This window comes from Lepidochelys kempii, chromosome 2 (genome assembly GCF_965140285.1).
Source record: "Lepidochelys kempii isolate rLepKem1 chromosome 2, rLepKem1.hap1, whole genome shotgun sequence".
Taxonomy (NCBI): domain Eukaryota; kingdom Metazoa; phylum Chordata; order Testudines; family Cheloniidae; genus Lepidochelys; species Lepidochelys kempii.
In genome coordinates, this window is record NC_136381.1 from 183,991,585 (window position 1) to 184,016,756 (window position 25,172).

General features: G+C 41.8%; 1 protein-coding gene across 6 annotated transcripts in view; it reads right to left on the reverse strand.

The window, feature by feature from the left end:
• The window catches only part of ITGA9 (integrin subunit alpha 9), a 294,730-nt gene that overhangs the window by 67,767 nt on the left and 201,791 nt on the right, over window positions 1–25,172 (reverse strand). For 5 of the 6 annotated variants that reach the window (XR_012157453.1, XR_012157452.1, XM_078851717.1 and 2 more), the window contains 3 exons: window positions 6,140–6,226; window positions 5,200–5,279; window positions 1,488–1,577 (listed from right to left, as the gene is read on the reverse strand). Coding sequence is in view for 4 of the 6 variants with exons in the window: in XM_078851717.1 (XP_078707843.1) it covers window positions 1,488–1,577; window positions 5,200–5,279; window positions 6,140–6,226 (257 nt within the window). In the remaining 2 variants the exon portion in view is untranslated. The remainder of the gene's footprint in view (window positions 1–1,487; window positions 1,578–5,199; window positions 5,280–6,139; window positions 6,227–25,172) is intronic. The other variant, XM_078851715.1, reaches the window with a different exon arrangement.

The window sequence follows — 25,172 nt, forward strand, 5'->3', positions numbered from 1 at the left end:
AGGTTGAGATTTATGTTGAGGTTCGATGGCATTCTTCTTTTGCCTGAATAGGCTCACCCACATCTTCCACATGGATGACAACTCTGTGCACTAATGGGAGTTATGTGACTTTATTCCTGTGTAGTGTGATAGGAATACAGGCCTAAATAGTCAAATCCAGACTTGGCCATGCATCTAAAGGTTTACCCGCATCCTCTGCTGACTCACACATTGAACTCAAATAAGCACAGGTATCTATTTCCTCAACTTGTAACAGTGGCCAAGTGTGTCTTTGTCCTTTACTAGAGGTATAGTAGTCCCACGGTCCTTAGCTCAGGCAGTAGATGCTCATGCCACATGGATTCAGTCACCACAAACGATCCATTCAGAAGGTTGTTACAAATGGCCAGTACAGGGCTTGAAATTCTGAAGACCTCTGATGCTCAGGATGTGCTTCCCCAAGTGGGCGGTACATGTAAACCACACGAGCCCAGCAGACATCATTATTCCTCTTTGGTGTCTGGATCACCTAATTCTGAGTCAGTTACTGCCTGGGTCACCTGCTGGGATTGAACCTGGGATCTCTGGATCTAAAAGGTTCAGCCTCAAATGGCAGAGCTAAAAGACCAGGTCCATTAGTTTATAGAAAATAGCTCTGTATGAGGTCCAGCCAGTAGAGAGGGACATAAGAACGTAATAACTGCCATACTGGGTCAGACCAAAGGTCCATCTAGCCCGGTATCCTGTCTTCCAAAGTGGCCAATGCCAGGTGCCCCCAAGGGAACGAACAGAACAGGAAATCATCAAATGGTCCATCCCCTGTTGCTCATTCTCAGCTTCTGGCAAACAGAGGCTAGGGACACCATCACTGCCCATCCTGGCTAATAGCCATTGATCGACCTATCTTCCATGAATTTATCTACAGAGACACAGTGTCCAGTATATTGCAAGTATTTCAGCCTTGATAGTGATGTGGATCTCTCTGTTTTAATTTAAACTCCTTTCATACTAGGGAAAATGGGGTTAAAACATAAACACAAGCTAGTTCCGACTATGAAATTAAACAGAAAGGCAAATAGTTAGATCTCACCATTATTCAGAGAAACCCAGAACATTTGACCCTAACCTTTGGCCTGGCAATTCTCAGCCATATCTTTAGACACATCCTCTGGAATGAGATTTGATTAATTTAGTCTTCCCTACCTCCCCCGCGCCCCATCTTTTTTTTTTTTTTTAAGGTTCATCACATTCACAGAATTACAGCAACTTAAATCAATGACTAAAATATCTAATGTTACTGGTTGGGGGAGGATGGGGTGCAATAAATACATCCCAGATAATGAATGACGATGTCCTGTTTTCAAAGTCTGGGAAACAAGTCTAGAAGAAAGCAGCTTTCTGGCCACATGTAAACAAAGAGAAGAATGTAATTTTCCATTGGATGAAATTCACATGTTCTTGTTAGGATTTTATTTGTGTTTTTTGTCATTTGATAATTGGTCACTTACCCAGTGATAGATGAGTCCACTTCATGCATCAGCGGCACAGACAGGGTGAGAGTGTTGTCATGGAGCGATTCCGAGTGTTCTAGGTTTCCACTGTGTCAGAAAGGACAAATAAGCATGCTGTAAACCTACAAGCTTTGCAATAAATTACAGAAGTGCAGTCAGCAGCTACTATCTCATATCTGCCTTTTACTCTGAACCGCTGTGTTTGAGTGATGTCTCATTACAGAGACTTTTAAAGATCAAGGGTTACATTTGTAAATTGTGCCCTGGAGGGGGCATACGCACAAAGCTTGTCTTTTGTGGATTGCCTCTGTGCATTTACTGTATGGGTAAATCTACACTGCAGCTGGGAGCATGCTTCCCAGTGCAGGTATACAGACTTGCACTAGCTCTACTGGCTAAAATAGCAGTGTAGCCTGAGGTCTGAGGTCTTTCTGCTTACTTCAGGTCACTGAAGGTCCCATGGTACATTTCCCATGAGTAAGGGCCTCAAGTGTGGCCAATTTCCAACGTTAATAATTGCTTTCCTAAATTCCCTGTTGCTTTAAACTGACACATTATTCTTCATGTCCTAGCCCCAGTGTGGAATGTTGCTTGTGCCATCAAAAAATAGCTGACACATTCCACTCAAGAGGTGGGTAAAATGATGGCTATATGTATACAGTTTATGATTCTGTAGTATGTTTTAAAGCTTGAAGGGGGTGCTGTATTAAATCAATACTGGTATATAAAATGATCCTCTCCACAAATGATGCTTGCATATTTAAAGTATTGTATTATTCCTTTGTGGAGAATTTGCTGTATTCTGAGCAAACCCTTGCAGGTCAAAACTGCAAAGATACTTAATCTGATGGTGAGCTTGAACTCCACCAAAAGATGGAAAAATAATCCTGAACTACCTTTTTAAAGTATTATTTCAGATTTCAGCAGCATAATCTAAGGGACCAGTTTTGGCTTTCTGCTATCAAGGTAAAAGATTCATTCACAAACCTAAACGTTTGACCAAACAAACCCCTCTTATTTGGGGGCAGTGTCATTGAGGCTATAACAGACAGCCTTGGGACTACCTGTATAAAGTGCTAAGCTGGCTTTGCAGGCGGCTACATTTGTTCAATAGGACTGTGAAAAAAACAGGCTGCTGATGGCATACAGCACAGCCTTCTGTGACTGGCTCCTTTGATGTGACTGCCAATAAACAAAAGCACGTGGCAGAAGAGCATTCCAAATACCCCACCCCAGCCAGCAAACATTTTACAGCAGCCTTTCCTTTTGCACGGGTTTTAAGTCTCCAAAACAGTGTCATTTTGTAGCACGTCACAAATACCAAGGGAGATGCAGTGCCTGCAAGTGGAACTAGTCATCTGTGTGTGAGTGGAATTCAAAGGAGTACACGTGTGTGTCTATAGCTCTGAAAAAGGTAGAACATTTCTGTCAGCAAAGGGTATGACAGGAGACTAAGGCTTGGTGAATTTAGCTCTAGCGAGCCACGTTGCTTCCCCAAAAAGTGCATGTTTTTGTACAATAAATATTAGACTATCCAGCTGTTAGCCTGTTTCAGACTGTGCTGCCCAACTTGCAGCTGCAATGAGCCCGTTGGGGGCCCCTTACTACTGGGGACAGGTTTAACTTCTAGATAGATGTGTACTTCCTATACTTTCAGCACTGTGGAAAGGAAGGAAGGAAGAACCATTCTGTACTAAGACACTGCTACAGTGCGGGCTTGAGAACCCTGTGTATACAGGATGTTCCTTTTCATCTCAGGCTGACTGGGGCACATCACAGGTTTCCCCTCTTATTTTCTTTTGCTAGATGGGGAACTAGAACTTGCTGGTTAAGTTACTTAACTTCTCCATCACTTATATAAAGTGAGAGAAACAGGACAGGAACCCAGACCTCCCAAGGCTCAGTCTAAGTCCTTAGTCACAAGACTCCTTTCTGTCCTCCTTTATATAAAAAACCTCCTCCTTCTAATTACGCTGATTCTCTATACTATGTACGTGCACGCACATACAAGTTCTTGACGCACTATAGATCTCTCCCACCCCAGAGGGACCGACAACCCCTTACATCTACACCAAACCTATGCTTTGTAGCGGAGGAGGACAAGGGTTTCCTTGAACCAGCCCTTCATATTCCCCCTTTCATAAACACAAAGTGAAAACTTTCACAAACACAAAGTGAAAACTAACTTGGAGAACATGTTAGGCTCCTTATATGTTGTACAACAATGTGAAGTATAGAATGCATAATTTAATGGAAGGCTCGTCATAGGTTATGTTAGATTCCTCATAAAATAAGGGAAGACACCAAGGAAAATTTATTAAGTATATTGGGAGATGGATCTGATCCCAAGGGAGCAAGTTATATGTCTATTCCTCTTCATTATGTCTTATAAGTTCTGGAAAACACAGACTGGGTGAAATTAAAGCAGTCTCCATGGAACTAAGCTCATGCAACAACTATGATTTACACATAAGATCGCTATAGGGTGGATGCACTGCTCTTCAAGGATAATAAAATTTCTCCAATGTATCAGACACAAACAGCCTTGACCCTCTGATGTGGAGGGCTCTCTTACAGTATTTCATAGCAGCAGCACATGCTACAGGATCTTGTTCCACACACCTGTCATTTTTGGGGGATTACTCTTTACAAGAACAGAGTCACTGAGCAACTGCTAGTGTTCATCTCTCATCTCCAACAGTTCTATGGGGGGGGGGTTTCATCATGAAAGTGGGGATGGGGGGATTAAGAGTGATTATGTTTGTCTTGACATGGAAGGCTCCCAAATGGGCCTCTTCATGCATCTGCAGTCACACACGACAGCACAGAAAGTGAAAGCCCCAGCTAATCACGTTTCAGCAGTGACAGCGTTAGGAGCACAGGTTAATAAAGCCGCACTATAATCAATTCCTATATGAATCCAGAGAGTTCCTGTGACCTAATCACAGTTAGATTTTGTTTCTTTATGACAGATCACCCTAGAAAGCAGACAGGGCATGTTATGGTTTTCACTAATTCTAAGATCCAATCCCTATGGACACATTTCTAAGAATTCTGTATTCAAAGTGACATTCAGCCTAACTCACTTCATAACAAGTTTCACAATGTTCTTTGGGCAGAACACTGCTCAGCTGTCTCATACATCCAGTCACACCACACAAAAGATCAGAGGGAGAAAAAAATACGGGCTCAACTTTTCAACAGGTTAGAGAAGAACCCTGGCCATCTATCATCTAATGAATGCAGATGGCTTTTTGACTTGGGTCCAATCAATTATTTCTCTCAAGCACTGGAACAAATGCTCAGATGCAGCTGAGCTGCACTTGATGCAAGACTCAAAGGGATGAGTGGTGAAAGGTGGATTCATGCCACATTGTGATCCCGTGATCCTGGAGTCAGCTACGGGCTGGTTTGCCCTCCAATACGATTTAGAGCACACTAAGGGCTGCTCTAATTTGCACCCATCTGACAGCAAGAGTGCAAAGACAATCCTAGCACACCTCCTTGTATCAGGATTAACCACTTACCCAGGATACTTGGCATGCTCGTTAAGATGGCTTTATGGTCCCTGTATGCCACCAGAATATATTAATTTGGTCCTAATCATTACGTTTCAGTTATTTATTATACATCATAAAACATGTCTATTTCATATGGCCAAGAGTCTGCACATTCCACCAAGAAATATGGCCAGATGAGGGATCCTTACCTTTGGGCCGTGACAAGGAATGTAAGAAACTCCTCTTCCCCAGACAAGTGGCTTGTATCAAAGATCACACTGAACTCATACTATGGAAAGAAAAAGTGGCATTTAGTGAGTATTATAGATTGCTTTTCCTAATCTAGAATTTCATGTCCCTCCCTCCCCTCGAGCTACATACTGTATCTATCCATGCAGAAATATTCTATTTTTATATATTTAATATTAGTTGTCATACATTTGTCAGTGTATTAAGGATGCCCTAACCTATTAGGGAACGAGCTAACAGTCATAGGGTCAGATGTTCCCCAGACGAGACAGCTTTCACCATTCCATCTACTCCTCGAGCAATAAAACTGTAAGCTACGTTTTGACTGCAATCTTTTTTTTGTAGGCGATGTCAGAGCAGAAAGAACACAACTGGATTTTCAGATACCAGTTTGTCGTCTGACCCACCAGCTAATTGAGCAAAATTCTATTTAGCTGTCATTGGGAGACAATATGGAAATTCACTATGTCATTTTTGTAGGCACTGATCTAAACATAGCTGCACTTTAATGTACTTTTCATAGCATGAGAAGACACAAAATAAAACAAAGCCGTGCAACAAAAACAGACTGGGTGGAGAGCCCTCTTCTAACTTTCTGCTGAGGAAGCATTACACAATCATTTTCTGGCAGCGGCAAAGCACCAGTCAACTTCCATTAGTACTGCACGCCTGTTACAATGGGCACAGCAGTTCTGCTGACTTTCTTCAGTGGAAACAAAGAGCCCAACCTTACAGCAATTACGAAAGGCAGCCACAGTATCCCTATGGGAGAGCTGTGAAAACTCGTGGTGTCACAGACTCATAATGCCTTTCCCCTGCGGGTCTATTCCTGCCTCTTCCCTTGGCACAGAGGGGTTCATGAGCTATCCTCCTTAAAGTGAAAGTCAGTCAGCACATTACCCTGCACTTCGATCTCATGAAAGGAAATCCCACGCTGCACTTGACGAAGTCTGACTCCAGCAGCTCACAGGCAATGCCCAGCTCTTCCTGAAGGAAGTGAGGGGGGAAAAAACATGCGGATGAAAGGGTGGTGCTGGAAAGAGGTGACATATTACAAGGAACAATGCTGATGAAAAGATACAAAAAACACAGGGAATGTGGGAAGCCTTTGCCACCCCTAGCTGCATGCACAGTTCCCAGAAGGTTAACAGTCAAGACAAAAGGAAATATACAGCACTGCACATCATAATATTGTCTGTGAACCTCAGATATTGTTAGTAAGTGCAAGAAAAATTAACAATCTTACAACTGCTCATGAAGAAAGACAAAGGGGAAACTCCATATTCCAGAGAAGGAAACTTATTAGAGTCAGGGGACTATCAGCAGCCAAAAGTGTTCAGATCTTCTGGCCTTCAAACCGTGCCAACCTCATCATCAGAAGCAAGCTCCCCACAGACCAGGACACACCAACTCTAAGCAGCACCAGACTCTGCTAGAACTCAGATGCAAAACCTGTAGACATATCTCCAATGTTATCCTACATATGCCTATCACAACATGTGGTGTACTTCAACCAATGTTTCAAATGCCCCAGCAACAACTATGTGAGTAAAACCAGACATGAACTATGCTCGCAAAGAAACTCACATAGAAAAGTGACAAAAGAAACACACCACATCACCTGTGGGTGAACACTTTTCAAAAAGCGATCACTCTATATCTGACCTCTCAGTCCTCATCCTCAAAGGAAACCTGTACAACTCCTTCAAAAGATGAGCCTGGGAACTTAAATCGATAACTCTGCTGGACATTAAAAACCATGGACCAGAGTCACTAGTTTTATGGCTCATTAGTATTACAACAATTTATAAACACACCCTACTGCCTACTACCTTCTTTTGTTCTGGAACTGCAAAAATGTTAAATGCCCACTTTATTTTAAGTGCTCTCCTACAGCCTAGTGAACCCCCTATACTTAACAATCTGGCATTTAGCTCTCATACTCTGGTTATCTTCCCAAGACCTGAGGAAGAGCTCTGTGAAGCGGAAAAGATAGCCCCTTTCATCAACAGAAGTTGGCCCAATAAAAGATATTACCTCACCCACCTTCTCTCCCTCAGATCATCCAGTCATTTGGCTCTCCCCAACATCCTCTTTGGTTAAGAAAATGCACCACTAAAATGGCCTAGGTTACTTTATAGAGGTAAAAATTCTCTTTAGTGATCAGACGACACCACCACCGAAAAATTACAGAAGTGCATTCTCTCCTCAGTACTAATGAAAAACAGGATATACCTTGAACCTACACAATCATACAGGTGAAAAGGGTGGAGGGAGCCCTGTAATGGCCAAATGCAGATCCCACTAAAATCAATGGACTTTTTATGGTTGACTTTATTAGGACCAGAATTTGGCCCTAAAACAGTACCATCCTCTAGATTTCAGAGTGCAGTTTTGTATCCGATCATTGTCTCTTTTCCTAGCCCCTGCTCCCCCAAATCACTTACTTTTAAGTATGTGAGCAGTCTCACTAATTTCAATTAACACAGCTTAAGCACGTGTTTGAGGGTTTTGTTCGATTGGGCTCAATTTGGAAACCATCTCTATTCAGAAAGGGTAAAAAAGCCATTAGGTCTTAAGCATATGCTTAAAGTTAGCATAAGCGTTGTCCTGAAGAAGGATGCACTTAAGCATGTGCTTAAGTTCTTTTCTGAATTGGGTCCTGAACTGAAGGTCAGATCATCATCTCTGGTATCACAGACACAGTAAAATATACCAATACAAAATAATACCCAAACAGGCAAAAATATTATCTTTCTTGTCTAGATGACTCAAACTCACGATCACTGATTTCACACAAAAGGAAACACTGGAATACTTCTGAGATGTCTTAATGTCACTGGAATTACTCCAGAATGACATCAGGGAAATTTACGTCAGAACTGTGCCCTCAAGGTTAATTGTACTTGTAGTTCTTAATACGTATCTATTCCCATGAAGGCAATGTAGCACAGCAGATGAACTATCTACCTTACATGGCGCAAAGGCAGCATGCTCAGAAGCAGAGGCAGATTAGGGGTTTGTGGGGCCCTGAGCCACAGCAAGAGGGGGTCCTGCCCCATCCCTTCCACCTGCAGTCTGCCCCCCCCCACATCGCTCCTGCTTGGAAAATGGGGTCGGGGCGCAGGGGCTTCCCCTTCCCCGGAGCCCCACCTAGCACTCCTGCTGAGAAGTGGGGTCTGGGGCTTCCCCTGCTCTGCGGCAGCAGCGCCGAGCGGGCGCAACGGGTCAGGGTGTGGGGATGCCCATTTTTCCAGGGGTCCCCAATTGGCCGGGGCCCCTGGGCATGGGCCCCATTGACCCAGTGGCTAATCCGTCACTGCTCAGATGCTGTGTCAAATTTAACTATTAATTACCAGAACACTTATAGCACAGGTAGTCTTAGTGAAGCATTCCTTCCATTCATCAACATTTGGAGACTGGGAAGTTGTGTGAATAATCTGAAGTTTATGTTAGTGAACAAAAGAATGCCAGTGGGGGGGGGGGGGAAACAGCTGGATAACCAAGAGAAAATTTCAGACATTTCAGCTGGGAACATTTTCATTTCTGTGTCGTTGGAACTTCACTTGCTATCCAACTGTATTAACATATAAACTCCCTTAATCTGCCAGCCTCCAGTGGCTAAAGGAAGACTTTTATTTACATAGCTGTCTGCTGGTGACACTGCACAGATAGACCTGAGAGGCTGCCTTTTCTCCTCAAATATTACTTTAGAGGCCTTATCACTAGAGACCTGAGAAACAAGATAACCAAGTCGATTCCATGATCTGATAATGGCAAAAATCCAGTCACCCCTTTGCCTTGCTAGCTGGCTGCTGCCTATTCTTCCAGGTCTTTTGTTTATTGACAACTAGTGTCCAGATCCCAGTTGTTTAGAATAGCCTGTTAAGGAAATGATGAATTATGCTGCACTGGCAAATTTTTGTTTTGTTTAAAACTCTTTCAGTATATGTTGCATATTTGATTTGGAAGACACCTTTACTTAATCAGCACACCGCTCTATTTAATATTGCACATAAAAACACTACAATAAAAGAACATTATTCAGGTCACAAAGTAATGCACTCAGAAGTTAGAAAATGCCAGAATGATGGTTGTCTTTGCAACCTTCATTCAGCTCCCTTGTGTGTACGCATTAAGGCAGAGGTGGACAAACTATGGCCCGCGGGACCCTCCGGCCCAGCCCCTGAGCTCCTGGCCCAGGAGGCTAGCCCCCAGCCCCTCCCCTGCTGTTCCCCCTCCCGCACAGCCTCAGCTCACTGCACCGCCAGCGCGATGCTCTGGGCAGGGGGCTGCGAGCTCCTGGGGCAGGGCAGCTGCAGAGCCTGGCCTGACCCGGTGCTCTGTGCTGCGCGGCTGTAGCACCACCAGCCACCGGTACTCCAGGCAGTGCAGTAACGGGGGAGGGGGAGGTTGGATAGTGGGCAGGGGAGTTTGAGTGGGTGGTCAGGGGTGTGGATAGGGGTCGGGGCGGTCAGAAGGCGGGAAACAGGGGGGTTGAATGGGGGCAAGAGTCCTGAGAGGGCAGTCAGGAAGGATAGGAGGGGTTGGATGGGGTGGGGGGCAGTCAGGGGACAGGGAGCAGGGGGTGGCGGATGGGGTAGGAGTCCCAGGGGGCTGTCAGGGAGCAAGAAGCAGGTGGGGTTGGATAGGGGTTGGGCGACGCCTGGCTGTTTGGGGAGGCACAGCCTCCCTTAACCAGCCCTCCACACAATTTTGTAAACCCAATGTGGCCCTCAGGCCAAAAAGTTTGCTTGCCCCTGCATTAAGGCATAGTTTTTAATTACATGGTCACTTATAATTTTTCCACAGGACCACTGCCTAATTCAGTGTACAGGATGGATAGTGCTCACTTCACGAGCAGCTGTTCAACATTTTGTTTTCTCATCATTCTTCAATGTGTGACCCCAGGCCTTTTTTACTGCACACTATTCAAATCCTGCTCTGAAGATGGAATTATTAATTTCCTCATGGGCTTTTCTATGTTCTTCCTCACTACTGTGTCTGAGTACTTCAAAAAACATTAATTGATCTTCTTAACACCCCTGGCAGGTGAGGGAATGGCATTATACCCATATTTCAGATGAGTAACTGAGGCATACAGTGATTAAGATCAAGCTTCCATTAATTCTGGGTCCCCCATTCAAGATGACTAGGACCTAGTTTTTCAGAGTACTTAGCATTATACAGCACTTTATATTCAAAGAATGGCTTCACTGCCTTCAGTTGCAGATGTGGGTGCTCTGCACTTCTTTAAATCAGACTTCAGGGTATCAAGTTGGGCACCCAGAAAATGAGGAACACACAGTTAGTGACCACCTGTGAAATGTTTGGTTTAAGTGACTTGCCCAGCAGACCGAGGAGTTCAGTGGCAGAGGCAAGGATAGAATCTATTTATTCAGGGCAGCATTCCACTGCCTGAATCATGTGACCATTCCTTTTCCCACTGTCCCCTGCTTCATTCATCACACACTTTCCAAGTTCCGCAACAAACGCAGCAAAGAACCTACAGGCAACAGCTTTAGTCACTACTCAACCCTGATTAACTCCCAGGGCAGGTCCATGAATTGAAGGTACTCACCATTTCTGAAAGTCAGGTTGCACTTCAGTTTTTAATTATGGGTGTTGGTGGCTAACATTAAGCATTCAAGTTTGAAAATGTTGGCCCACATGCACAATACAAAATACAGGATGTTACCTCTTATGCCTGAATATTTGGGAATAACGCCATTTGCTTACAATTGCTGTAGGAAGTATAATTTTAAATGACCTGATATTTATGGATTTAAAAATCTCAAACTCTATGCATTACCCATATAATTATTTTGCATTTAATTCTGTATATGTTTTGGAAAGGGGTGTTAAATAAAAAAAAACAGTAAAGTCCTTGTTTACTTGTATATTCAAACAAACACACCAAACCAGCTAAAGGGGCATAGCTCCCCTGACTTCAATGAAGCTATGACAATTTATACCGGCTAAGAATCCATCCCATTACATGAGACTATATTGTACAGTTGTTGGGGTTGCTTAAAATGTACAGCCTAACACGACTGAAGTTTTCAGTCCAGCTGGATGGTGAAGGAGCTTAGGCTGGAAAATGTTGCTTTCCTTCTAAAATGCTCCATGGCATGTCATATTCCTGGAACAGCAAGTCAGACAAATCTCTCTTCTATTATGATGCACTATGCGGTGCTTGCTGGGAGAAACACTGTTCTCCGGCTGGCTTACAACTTGGTAGGCCCTGTTTCCAGAGTGTTATTTTTCACCAGCTGAAGTCAGCTTTTTTTTTTTTTAAAGCATCAAAAAAATTGCTGACAACTGTTACAGAATCAGTGTGATGGCTGAGTCTGGGCTCTATCCTGACAGAGTGTGTTTGTTTTGGAAGTGCAGCAACTGATTAGTTGCTTTAGCTCAGTGGTTTTCAACCTGTGGTCCGTGGACCACTGGGTGTCTGCAGACTATGTCCATTCGAGTTTTTTTAGGGGTCCACAAATGAAAAAAGGTTGAAAACCACTGCTTAGCTGATCCAGTAATTCAGATAACCACCTTAACATAATACGACAGAGGAAGTTATCTGAGGATGTTGTATTTGTCTAGTGAAAGCTTGAGAAGGGAGGAAAATGTCACAAGTTACACTCATGCTCTTCCCTAATCGACCCATCTTTTTCCTACACTTGGAACCTATTCCTCTTGGCAAACGCTACAGGCTGGTGGGGGTCCATGGTCTATCTCTTCCTCACACCATTTGGGGCATGGCAAAATGGGCAGTGAAAGGGAATGGCTGCTGACTGTCAGAACTGTAACAGTGCAATTTCCTGCAAGGCCCTTGAAAACCCCTATTGAATTCAATTTAAGTATCTTTGGTGTCCCTTGTATTAGATACAATCCCACAATAATATATAAACTTTGCATTTAACTTCTCTGGGGTGCGGGGGGAAGACATGACTAGTGTAAACCTTGGGAAGAGCTATGGAACGTCAAAGGACTATTTTAAAAAATGTGCCAGACAAGAAGGAACTTTTGGGACAAACGAAGTTAAGTGCATTTCCTAGGAAATACCTGAGGGGAGGTGAATGCAAATTCCCACCTCCAGACACAATCTTTTAAAGCTACACTCTGAGGAAAGAACGTTTATCTTGTTACACGAGGACAAGATCAAAGGCCCATGCTGTATAAAGGAAAAATGATTTTTGGTTGTTCTTGTTCTGAGCAAAACCTATTATGAACTTGTCACCACAGGAAAAAGCCTTTGGTGAGGTTTGAAGGACTGATCACCTACCAGAGCCCTTGCAGGAGGTGATCTCCAGTAAGTTTATTAGCATGCGTGTAGGTTCTTGTTTTTAATATGCTTTCACCTTAAGAATAAATGTGTTTGCTTAGAAAGAGCTGTGTGGTAACTTAACTGTGGACAATTTCACTGTTTATAGACTCTGGAAAGAAAAATGCAGACACTGCTGCTTGCTAGGAATAACACAGTGTAGGCAGGGAACTGTGCAGCCTCTCACAAGTTCAGGAGGGAGAGAGGCGCAGGTCCCAAGAGAGGTGATGACTAAGAAGCCAGGAGCTTAAAGGGAGTTCCCTGGCATGACCACAGAGAGGGAATACAGGCACAGTTTCCCTGATCTTTGACAGTGACTATACGCTGGCTTTCATGCAGAGAGGGTAGGGTGGGGAGGTAAAAGCTCCTTCCGCCCACAAACTAGCCTTCACTAAGCCTTTACAAAGGCACACACTAGCCTTTACTGCTCCTAACAACTCAGGATCAGTACCAGAGGAGACTTAGTAGGTTAGAGGGCAACAGTTAGTTGCTATAAACTATCCTACCACATACAATGTACACACACGCAGTTTGTTGGGTTTATAGAGAATTTCAGTATGGAAACAGCTCGTTTTAACTATAGCTGAATTATACAGGAAAAGGAGGTGTCAGCTTGTGGAATTATTACCTGCCATGCCACACTAGAGGTTTGGGAGGAAGTAATGGAAGAACATTAGAGCAATATTGCTTTGCTGACTACACCCAAGTCATCATCCAGGGATACAGACAGAACAATTCTGATTTTGTTCTTTTCCAGTCAAAGTGAACCATAACTGAACTGCAGTAGAATAGCAGGTTTTTCAGGCAATATAAAGTACGGTTAGCATTAAGAAAATTGCTGTCCAGCATTACAGCAGGTCACACCAACTCAGCCTCTCACCACACAGATTTGGGCACTTGGAAAGTATGTCTTTCCCTTTATAGTATTTAATGGACATGCTCTGGTGATCTGAAATTGGAGCAGCGCCATGTGAATCACTGTGCTGATATATATTAGGTAGATGTTGGAGGACTTCATTACTAGAACAAACCCTGAACAAAGAGCTCCAATCTACCCTCCCTCCTCTGAAATATACATCAGTTATAAGATTGTCTTCTCTCTCTCTTTCCCCCGACCCCCATTATAGGGATAATTTTCAATCAAGTTTACACCCAAAACTTAGATCATGGAGGAAAATGGGGAGGACAACTAAAGGAAAGAAATGAGGGTAAAATCTGTAAGAGATGAAAATGTGGCAATCTGGACCTACATGAACGACAGTGCCATGTTAAGCTCAGTCAGAAGGCAAGAGGGGAAACCATCTGTGCATTTTATCCCAGCAAGGCTCCATGTCTACACCAAACACTTGTTGAAGAAAAGCGATGGTGTTGACTGCCTTGCACGCCTCATCTGATATTGCCCTAAGGTGAAAGATGTTCTGATGCAGACCAAAGTCATTCTTAAGGAGAACACTGGACACACCCGTTGTCCAACATCATCCTTGTCATATACCCAGACGTCCTACGAATGGATCACTGCTCTGAGCTGTGTTCATGTCTGATAACGTCAGCTGCAATGTACTCAGCAGAAGGTGGAAACACGACACTCTTTGCTTGATTTCTGACTAATGCAGCACCATGTGGGAAGTTAATACAATAGGCAATATTGTACATGTGTAGGAATTAGAATTACTCATATGATACTGTGGTATGGTTTGCACTCAGAAATATAGCCAAGCTAACCTCTGCTTCCCTTTGGCCCCTGCTGGCTCTCTCCTTTTCAAAGAGAGCAACTACTAGCAGACACACACCTTTTAGATTTTTCAGGAAGCCAAACATGGGCAATACATGGGTTTTAGGTTCTGGTGTAGTGAGGTGCTGGATAGGACTCTTAGGGACTCCTTGTTAAAATTACACCACCAAATTGAAGGGAGAGTTTGACTCATTTCCTCGCCTCTGATGAAATTCACCACCTCTCTGGATAGTACTAAATCGTCCCTGGCAGGGATGACTACTTAACCTCTTAAAAATTCTTCTGATGAGCAAATATTTTATCTTTTGAATTGATCAAACTGTTTCAAACAGAAGGTATTTTGAAAAAGATCCCATGGGAGGGAGATGCCCGAATATCCCTATGAAGTTTTTATTCCACCGACTCATACATAGAGATACACAGCCTTCAAATTACGCAAGCCGAGGACTGTACTATACTACCAATATCCTCAGTTTATTTTTCAGGAACAAAATACAAACATTTCTAGAAGGTGCACTTAACAGAAGTTTGTTTGCCTGGTGGTGCTGTCTCCTTCTTTGATTATGGTTAAGTAAAACATTTTTGTTTAGATGAAAAAAAACCAACAAATTAATAGATTCCCAGTCTCTCTCTCTCACACGCACGCACACACACACACACCCTGGCACATAGGGAAAAAAAAACTGTGGAAACCGCTTGACCAAATATCGGCAGAAGCTCATGGCTTGGGTGATGTTTAAAGGTTGTTTAACTTGTCAGGCTTTATGAAAATGCTCCACTCCTTCCAAAAGGTACAAAAGGACAGTAACTGACTGAAGCAACATGTCAAAAGATCTGGCACACATTACCAGAATGTACAGTTTTGTTGCTTTGCTGGTCATGTGGCATCTATTGTTTGAGCGTACCAGTAAAACAATCTGAATATAATTCACAGACATGTGCGCTTAATTTTTTTTTTGTTTTAAATCAACAATACCCCTCCCATGTAGCATCGTGAACCCAAACACAAGAGCACCATAATTCTGCATGCAAACCAGAAAGTAAGACTGGGCAGAAACAACAGTGAATTTGTTTAGTCCACTTTTATTGTCCCAACCGGTGAAAAGCAAAGTTGATGTTTTAATAATCTTTCAGTTTGAATAAGCTAGGCCCTGATCCTGCAACCTTTAACACATGGGCCACTGGATGTGCCCATATCCCTACCAAAGACACTGCAGCTTAGAACAGACACTCTAGTCCATCCACATTGTGGGACTGGATCCCTAAAACACTATTTATAAAACAAACACAAGGAAAGGAAATGAACAACTATAATCTTCTTTTTGAATTTTTGTTTCTGAGAAGTCACTTTAAGGTCCTGATCCTGCAATCACTTGTGGCTCGTCTGCTCTAGAGAAGTGTAAATTCTAGTGCACACTAATGTGTTGCTCACTAACTGGCCTGACTAGACCCTTCAGGAATGCACTAAAAGTTCCTTAATGTGCACTGATGTCGTCCTGTATTAAAACAGTACTATACAGGGAACTTTTAGTGCATGCCAGCTGGCTCCACACAGGCCAGTTAGTGTGCATCACACTAATCTGCACTAGAATTTGCACCCCTCTTGTGTAGACAAACCCTTATAATCATGCCTAGGTGCTTGCAGGACTGAGGCCTAGGTTAGTAACCATACTTTGATCATGGAGGATACAAGAAAAAGTAGGGACTGAAAAAACAAAGCTGTAGCATCTAATCGGAAATATTTTTCACAACTCTGTTATTATGATAAACTATTTCATACATAATTGTTTCATTATTACATTGTAGGTATATTTTACATTCCTGATTGAATATATTTGGTAAACTACAAACTCTGTTGATTAATTCCTTTGGAAGAATTGTATTAGAAAAAAAATCACCGTTGTGAAAAATGGGTTCTCAAGGTAGATTAACTATGGGCCTACGCGAAATGCAGTGTGTTTGTGGTCTCAAACCAATTCCCGCTAAACAGGTCCTCCCCGACATAGCACAAAAATCCTTCAGAATTGGCACCAGTTGGGACCTTGGTTCGCATTCTCACCATAGAAGCTGCGGCTGGACATACTCAGGAAAATAATAGTAAGCGTTAATTGCTATATTTGCACATTATGGTCCTGATTCAGGACAGCACTTAGGTACATGCTTAACTTTAAGCATGTGCTTAAGCTCCATTGATTTCAACTTATGCTGTGCTCAATAAGGATGTTACCCTGACTCAGGGCCTACATGAACACATTTCTCAAACAGGCCAATTATTTAGATTTGTAGTTAATATTAATAGCCTCGGCCTTCTGTGCAGTGTCCCTGAAAATGTATCTGTTCACAGCTTGCAAAACAGTTTTCTAAGCGCTTAGCTACTCTACACATGGGCTAGGCAAGTGCCTCTCATTACCCTACCTTAAAAGAAAGTCTCAACTCTGATGATATTTGCGGGTTTTGTTTTTCTTAATTATTCTTTCTACTCTTGCTTTGGCCTTCCAATGATGCTAATCGACAGCGTTGCTAATTGTGGTTTTCCTAGGATTTTAAGGGGATGATTTTTGCTTTAATTCCATCTTTAACTCTCATCACCCCACACTCTTCATAATGTTTTCATTGAAATGTCTTGGATGTTAGCAGTTCCAAGTTCATTTAATATGGCTTACAGACACCACTAGGGAATATTATCTGGCTTTTTTCCAAATAACACGAAACAAAAGTCACTGATGAACTTCAGTCACTGTAATCCACACTTTACATAGAGAGAAAGAGAGCAATTGAAAATGCTGTAGTTCTTCAAAGCTTTTATAAATCTACCAATTTGGGCTGAGTATCTACACCCAGAGCAAGTGCAGCACAGAATTATTTAATCTGAGAAGCCCCTTCTCAGGGATCAGACAGAACTACTTTCAATGCACAATTACCTGGGTGTTATGTTTTTGTGCAGTATGGGCTTTTTAATTAATTAAAAAAAAAACCTGCAAGAATTAAAAGATAATTAGCAGTATTTATAAGAGAGAATTCCTGTCTGCACTGTACAATAATCCAACCTGAAATGATTTAAACATTGATTCTAATCTTCTTAAAGTGCATCTTCAACTTTGTCTAGTTTGTCACCCTGAATGCTATTCTCTTTCTCTCTTCTCTACTTACAATTTGGAAGTTGAATGCCTGCTTTTTCCCTCCCCTCACCAACAGCATTGTTCACTGTCTGGACAGATAGTTAATATTTCCTTTATGTCCACAGGCCTGATTCTGCCAGCTGCTGATTTCCCTCAACTCCTTTTGATTTCATTGGAATTTGAGAGCATTCAGCCAGTACCTCATGGGAGGGACTCAGCACCCCACAGGATGAGGGCCCATCATTCTGATAAAGTAACTTTTGCATTCTTAAACTAAGAAACAGGTGAGTGAGAAAAGCACTTACACCCAAGCTTTTTGTACTGTCAACATCCAATTTTCCATTTCACCCCCTAATTGCTGGCTGAAAGAGTTCTGTCATATTACAAGGGGGGGAACATGAAGTGTAGAAACACTCCCATCTAATTACAAGATTCTTTCATGAAGCCACAGTTGCTGACATTACAGCAGGTATGCAGAACATACCGGCAACACGAGAGGACATAGGATGAATCTCTTGCTTCCAATATATAGAGTGGACCGGGAGAAACAAGGAATCTTCTTACCAATAGCTGCAGGCCAGTAACAGTTTTGCAGATGCATTAGGGTAGTCCATTTAAGTTGGTCATAACATTAAAAGCAATGCAAGGTCCAAGAAAAATTCTCATATGCATTTCACTGAATTTTTGGTAAAACTAGATGTGGACTTCTAGTCTGAGCAGACAACTGGAAGCAAAGATCACCTCCATTCTACTCCACTCTCTGACACCAAGTTTACTCAGTAGCCTCAAGGAAACGCTGCTTTTGTTTCACCGTTTGGAAACCGTGTGCGCAGTTCTCAACATGCCAAAATCAAAATGCGTGACAAAGACCCAGGGTGAGGGACACAAAATTACCCATGCAGGAAACTTAAAATGAGGTGGTCTTCATTTCCATAAGTGTAGAAATGCTTTCTATAACCTCAACTTCATGATTCTTATGGCTGGTGTAAATAATTTCCAACAACAAAAGTGAGGGGACACCATATTTGTGTGGAATATAGATAACCACAGGCACATCTACACTGGAAAAAAAAACCCAAATACACAGCAGTGAGTCTCAGAGCCCTGACTCGGGCTCACACTATGGGGCTAAAAATAGCAGAGTAGACAGCCTGAGCTCTGAGATCCCTCCCCTCTACCCCTGGTTTCAGAGCCTGACCAGAGCCATTTTTAGCTTCACAAGTTGACCCAGGTTCAGACTCACTGCAGTGCAGACATATCTCAAGGGACTAAGATGAGGGACATGAGTGATATAATAATGAGAATACCCACTGTTGTGAGCATAAATTACTTAAAGTGTGCAAATTGACCTGTTAAGCATAACTCATTAGGAGAAATATTACCACAGGGAAATACACGTAGATAAGGACTTGCACAATTAGATGTTTTCATGACTAAAGTTTCAACATCTACTTATGTTTTTGATGCAGTTTCATGATTAAAGTTTCAACATCTACTTATGTTTTTGATGCAGTTGGACTGAAGACTATTTTCTACTTGGGAATCAAATCAAGTAGTAGATGTAAAGAATAGTGGGATGGAATAAATAGACTTTTGGCTTAGAGAAGTTGGGTTTTTTTTAATGATGTTAAGGGAACTGACATTGTCCCTTTACTCATTAGAGACATATTTCCACAACCAGCTGAAACCAGTTCATAGTTGTATTGTAAATGATAAATTCTTCTGCTCAAAAAGTGACTGTTTAACAAGATCCCAATCCTAAAAACATGCTCAAGCACTAGTAACTTTACACACATATGTTCACATGCATGAAATTATTTGTACATGTAAATATCTGCAGGATTATGCCTGAATGTGTCCGCCCTTTTCTTTTCTATGTAAAAGTATGTTGGAGAAGAAAAAAATCTCTCAGTTGTTTTATAAAGAAAAAAAAGTTCTCTTTGGCATTAGACACAGATTTCGTGTCCTACTCCATGATCTCATTAGTAAATGTTGTGGACACACCCCGCCCCCAACTTCCAGTAACCCTGGCTCCACAGCTTGGATTCTCTGCTTATTTTGGGAAAGTGACTATTTCTATGTCATTAATTAAATTTTCTCCCTCCTCCCTAATTGAGGCTATTTATGGATCATGAGATCACAGATCCTGACCTACACAGGAAGTCTCTGAGTGAAGAGGGAGAGAAACATATATTAAAAAACAAGCCTCTTTTTTTTGGATGTTTAAATCTTACTTATTCTTCCCCTCTCTCTTCTGTAAGTGTATTTTTAACTGCGACAATTCCATATTCAAATACAGTAACTAAGAAAAACTAAATGGTGATGGAGAGAAAGTTAGAACATCTTTAAAAAATTATTAGCATTTGACCCAAACCAAGAGCTTCAGGAACAGGCTTACAAAACATAACAGCTTTTCTATAACTCTCTCTTTCAAGACACAAGTGTGTGGGAGCGGGTGTAGTGCAAGGGAGGGGAAGGAGACACTTCTGTTATTTAAACCACAGCACTCCCATTCTGAGGAAGTTTAACTGCTTTGCGACTAGACCTCCTCTTCTCCTACTTTGCTCCCTTTTTAGCTGAACAAACCAATTAGATTTACTTCTGCTTTGATTTTTGCCTTTAAAATATTAGGTATGCCAAGTCTTCACCTTCCCTATGTTTGCTGGAGGCGTGGGAATGGTGGGGAGGAAATGTTAGCCCACAAACTGAAGGGACAGGGGTATTCATTATTTTATTAAGTCAGCATTTCTTCCAGCAGGAGTTTGAATTAAATAGGTGGTGGTGGTGGTGTTTTGTTTTTTTTTAACTGATAAAAATCCTCTCCTCCTCAGTCGCTCAAGATTCAGTGTTTTGTCATAATCTCACTTGGTCTTCAGATCAGATTATTTGTGGCATCTCTAACATGCCCAATAAAAGTTAGGGTTTCTCCCTATTTCACTATATATAGTAGTTTGAAAGTTCACAGGATGAGAAACACTTCTTGCCATACATAAACTTAAACTTTTTCTTGAATAAAGCTTTTAATTACAGCTGGCATTTATAAGACACCTGCTAGTTGTGATTAGCATCTGAAAAGTGACATCATTTGCAACACCATCAGTGTGGGAGCTCTGTGTCAGATCACACACCAACCAGTTCCTAAACCCCCAACCTGTGTTAATACTGGTTCAACAATCAGAAGGAGACGAGGTAATATAGCAAATTATTTTGTTTACTCACTAAGGGCCAAATCGTGGCCCAGCCCTACGTGGGCTACACATAGAGGAAATCAAACCAGTCAGAATAATATCCAACTCTTGAATTGCTGTTTAAATCTTGACCAGAACCAAAAAACCAATTTTTTTTAAGTGTAAAAAAGTTCAAATGACTTTTTCCCTTCCTTGATTTCCTTGCACATCTACCACTTCCTACTTCCAGTTGAGTCTGTAATCAAATGCTACAAGAGAGGCTTGCATGAGAAATATCTCCCGCCTGTCTGCAAGCAGGAAGTACTGGAAATTTCAAAAGGAAGCCTGTTCTCATGCAATTTCCAGACCAATTTTGCAAATCTAAGACTTTGGATAATGTCTGGATAATCATCCGAATGTCTGAGAACTTATCCGAACCAAACTATCAAAGCCTTCCAAAGTTCACTCATCACTATTTAATTGTCTTTAGCACACACACTGGGGTTACCTCTAGAGTTCCATGTGCCTACATCTTGGAGAAGAAAGCTCTGGGAAATGTTGAAGTAAGATTATCATCAGCACAAATGTCAGTTCATTCATTTTCTACCAAAAAAGGAGAAGACTGTTCCCCTTCACAGGAAAGGTTGAGCTGGAATCCTCTAGCCTTCATGGTATTTTAACAGAGACTCTCTTAAGCAGGTCCTGGCAGGAAGCACTGCTTGCACTTGGATTCATTTTTATTCTCTCTCTTTAGAAATCCATTTTGGCTGTCTTTTCTTTAAAAAAAAAACAAATCCCAAGCTATGAAAAAAATAATGTTAATAGGATGACATCATTAAAATAAGGTCAAGTTGTACTTCCTTTTATAAGGTTGCACTTATTGTTCACTGTTATCGTATCATCTTTAATGAACATATGAGACCATGGACTATTTAGATGCTTGCTTGTAACAAAGCAGTGAGGGGTAGTGCACGTTTTTTGTTTTTTGTTCTTGTTTTTTTTTATCATTCAGTCAAAGCACCAGAAGAAATTATTGAAAACTTGAAGGACAGCTACCTTAACTTCCACCAGTGTAAACTGATATAATAATATAGGACAGTTCACAAGCTTTATTTACCTGTTGAATGGTGAAATATCATCAGGGAGTGTCACTACCAAAAGAAAAATCTATCTATGAATAATGTGCAGTGATTTTTTTTGTGAGCAGCTTTTACTTGTCCTTTATAAAGCTAACTCATTAAACACCCTGACTCATAACTTCATTAAGGCACTTTACAAACTTCTTGCGTGTTGCAAGTACTTCTTGACACAAAAGAGTCATTATGTGCTAGAATGGACCGATACAGAGAAAAAGAATGCAAGCCAAAACAACAAACAAGCCCATTGTTCAGAGTTGTGCTTTGCATCCAGCATTTCAAAACCCTTCACATGCAAAAACTATGTGCAGTCACTGAACAAAATAAAGCCAAGTTTCATTTGAGGTCTATTACTTATCCCTCTGTACACGTTCCAGGTGAGTTAGGGCGCCAATAGTACCCTGGGTTTTTACAGACTAAGGCACTGGCTCACTTCATGACCTTGGCCAAATAACTTTAATTGCCTTGTACTTCAGTCAGCACATATGAGAAACAGGTAAAAAGTACATCATGACTGGAAATGAGATGCTGAGATTTCCTAGGTAAAATAATTTAAATATCACACAAACAGAATATACACTCTTTGTATAGTCATGTGTATTGAGCAATCTATTCATCCTGAATATTTCCAAAACATCTGTCACCTTCACATCTAAACTCATTGACTTATAAACATAATCAGCAGGTATGTGTGTTTCTTAGTAAATATTGATGAAAAAATCAAGATTAATTTCAAACAGCATTCATTGGTTTACTGGCTTATAAATTATCCCAAGAACTAAGATTTTTCTCCCTACATCAGGGAACTAAGGTGACTGGGGAGATTAGTGTTCTGATTTTCAGAGATGCTGAGGACCCATAAGTATCCTATTGACTTCAATGGGAGAACATTTTTCCAGTTATTTTTGGTTAAAGCCAACTGTATTCTCTCTTCTCTTTCAAGTATTCTGCTCTGCTACCCAGCAATCTTACACAAACTTCCTTCCAGCCAGGAGCTAATTACCGATCTATAGGAGGATATTGATAATGCCACCCAGCTTAGCCTGTTGTTTCTGTGATGTGTACTGCAGTCACCACTATTGTGCAGACAGAGATGCACCCGTCTTGTTGTTGCAAGGCTCAGGACCACAGACAAATTCATACATTACTACCTTCATTACTCCTTTGCCACCTAACTGAATGGTATGCAAAAGTATTAATGGACACATCAAAACAGATCACCAACAAAATGATCTCCTTTCACTTTCATGTAAGAAAACAGCAGTTAGAATAACCTTCCTTCAGTGGAAAGAATCGTTATGGACAACAAGGAAATTTTAGCTTGTCGTCAATCAGGGAGGGAGATTTTATATTGTACATCTATGCTTTTTCATTGTTCTCAGATCCAAGGGTTTGGTTCTGTGGTCACCTATGCAAATTGGTGAGGCTTTTTATCCAACATTTCCCAGGAAAGGGGGGGTGCAAGTGTTGGGAGGATTGTTCATTGTTCTTAAGATCCAAGGGTCTGGGTCTGTAGTCACCTAGGCAAATTGGTGAGGCTTTTTACCAAACCTTGTCCAGGAAGTGGGGTACAAGGTTTTGGGAAGTATTTTGGGGGGAAGGACGCATCCAAACAGCTCTTCCCCAGTAACCAGTATTAGTTTGGTGGTGGTAGCGGCCAGTCCAAGGACAACGGGTGGAATATTTTGTACCTTGGGGAAGTTTTGACCTAAGCTGGTAAAGATAAGCTTAGGAGGTTTTTCATGCAGGTCCCCACATCTGTACCCTAGAGTTCAGAGTGGGGGAGGAACCTTGACATGGTGGAGGGTGAGAAAACCTGGATTTGTGCTGGAAATGGCCCAACTTGATGATCACTTCAGATAAGCTATTACCAGCAGGACAGTGGGGTGGAAGGAGGTATTGTTTCATATTCTCTGTGTGTATATAAAGTCTGCTGCAGTTTCCACGGTATGCATCCGATGAAGTGAGCTGTAGCTCACGAAAGCTCATGCTCAAATAAATTGGTTAGTCTCTAAGGTGCCACAAGTCCTCCTTTTCTATTCATACTGTGGTTTTTTTAGAACATATTCAACCCCTTTGCTACACACACACACACACAGAGCCCCATTCATTAGTGAGGCAAAATAAAAAGACAACTGTGTACTTGCAGCCAAGCAAAAGAAACCTCATTTCCTAGAGCCAAAACTCATATCTCTCACATCCTGAAAATGGCCAGAATACAGCCTCTTTACTGCAGGTACTTTGTTGGATGCAGGTTATAACCACTACTGAATATTAAAGTCCAGGAGAAAAGCCAGCCATGTGCACATTTCACTCTTGACAAAAGTGGAACTACTTTTGCTAAGTCTATTTGTAAGTCTGATCATAACAATTCACTTTAGTACAATTTTCCCCTCTAGTACGGAAAGGGACTGTACCATAGTTCTTAATGTGAACTCTAATCTCAGTGTTGTTTCTACTATCACATTCTTTTACAAAATAAAAATAAATTAACTTAATAGTGAATGTAAACAAAATTGGGTAAATGTCTGTAGGGCCTTGATAAATTAACGTACACTGTACAAAACTATTTTAAGATTCATTCATTTGTAGAAGTTATTCACCATTAATCAAATGTTTTTCAGCTGTTCAAAAACCCGTTGGAATTGAACATGTGGAATAAGAGATCTAGCTTCAGGATCCAGACAGATGGTGGGAAAATGTGTGGCATATCAGAGGCCAAGTCTACACTACAAACTTAAAATTGGTATAACTACGACGCTCAGGGTCTGACCTCCAGTGCAGACAGCACTACGTCAACAGAAGGGCTTCTATCATCGACACAGTTAATCCACCTTTGCGAGAGGTGGTAGCTACGCCAACAGGAGAGGAACGCTCTCCCGTCAGCATATTCGCATCTTCACCGAAGCACTACAGCAGTGCAGCTGCACCGGTGCCACTGTGCCGCTGCAGCGTTTTAAGTGTAGACCTGCCTTCAGCCCAGTTAGAAGGCTTTCCCGCTCCTTTTCCCAATGGCTCCGTTAACTACCCACATGAGAAAACATACTCTTGGCTTTAACCACTTGAACTGTGCTTCTGCATTTCCTACAAGGAATCCAGAGACTTTTTTCAGAGCTCATATTAGCAGCCCTTAGAGGTCTCCACCTGGCATCATGTGGGTAGAAGACACAGGTACCTGGCCAGGAAGCAGTCCCCAAGTAGCAGGATCACAATTGCTGGGGAAAGAAAAGGAGGACTTGTGGCACCTTAGAGACTAACCAATTTATTTGAGCCTAAGCTTCCGTGAGCTACAGCTCACTTCATCGGATGCAGCTTATGCTCAGATAAATTGGTTAGTCTCTAACGTGCCACAAGTACTCCTTTTTATTTTGCGAATACAGACTAACACGGCTGCTATTCTGAAACCTGTCAATTGCTGGGGAGAAAAGCAGGCCAGCCAATCACAGTAACTGCTCTCC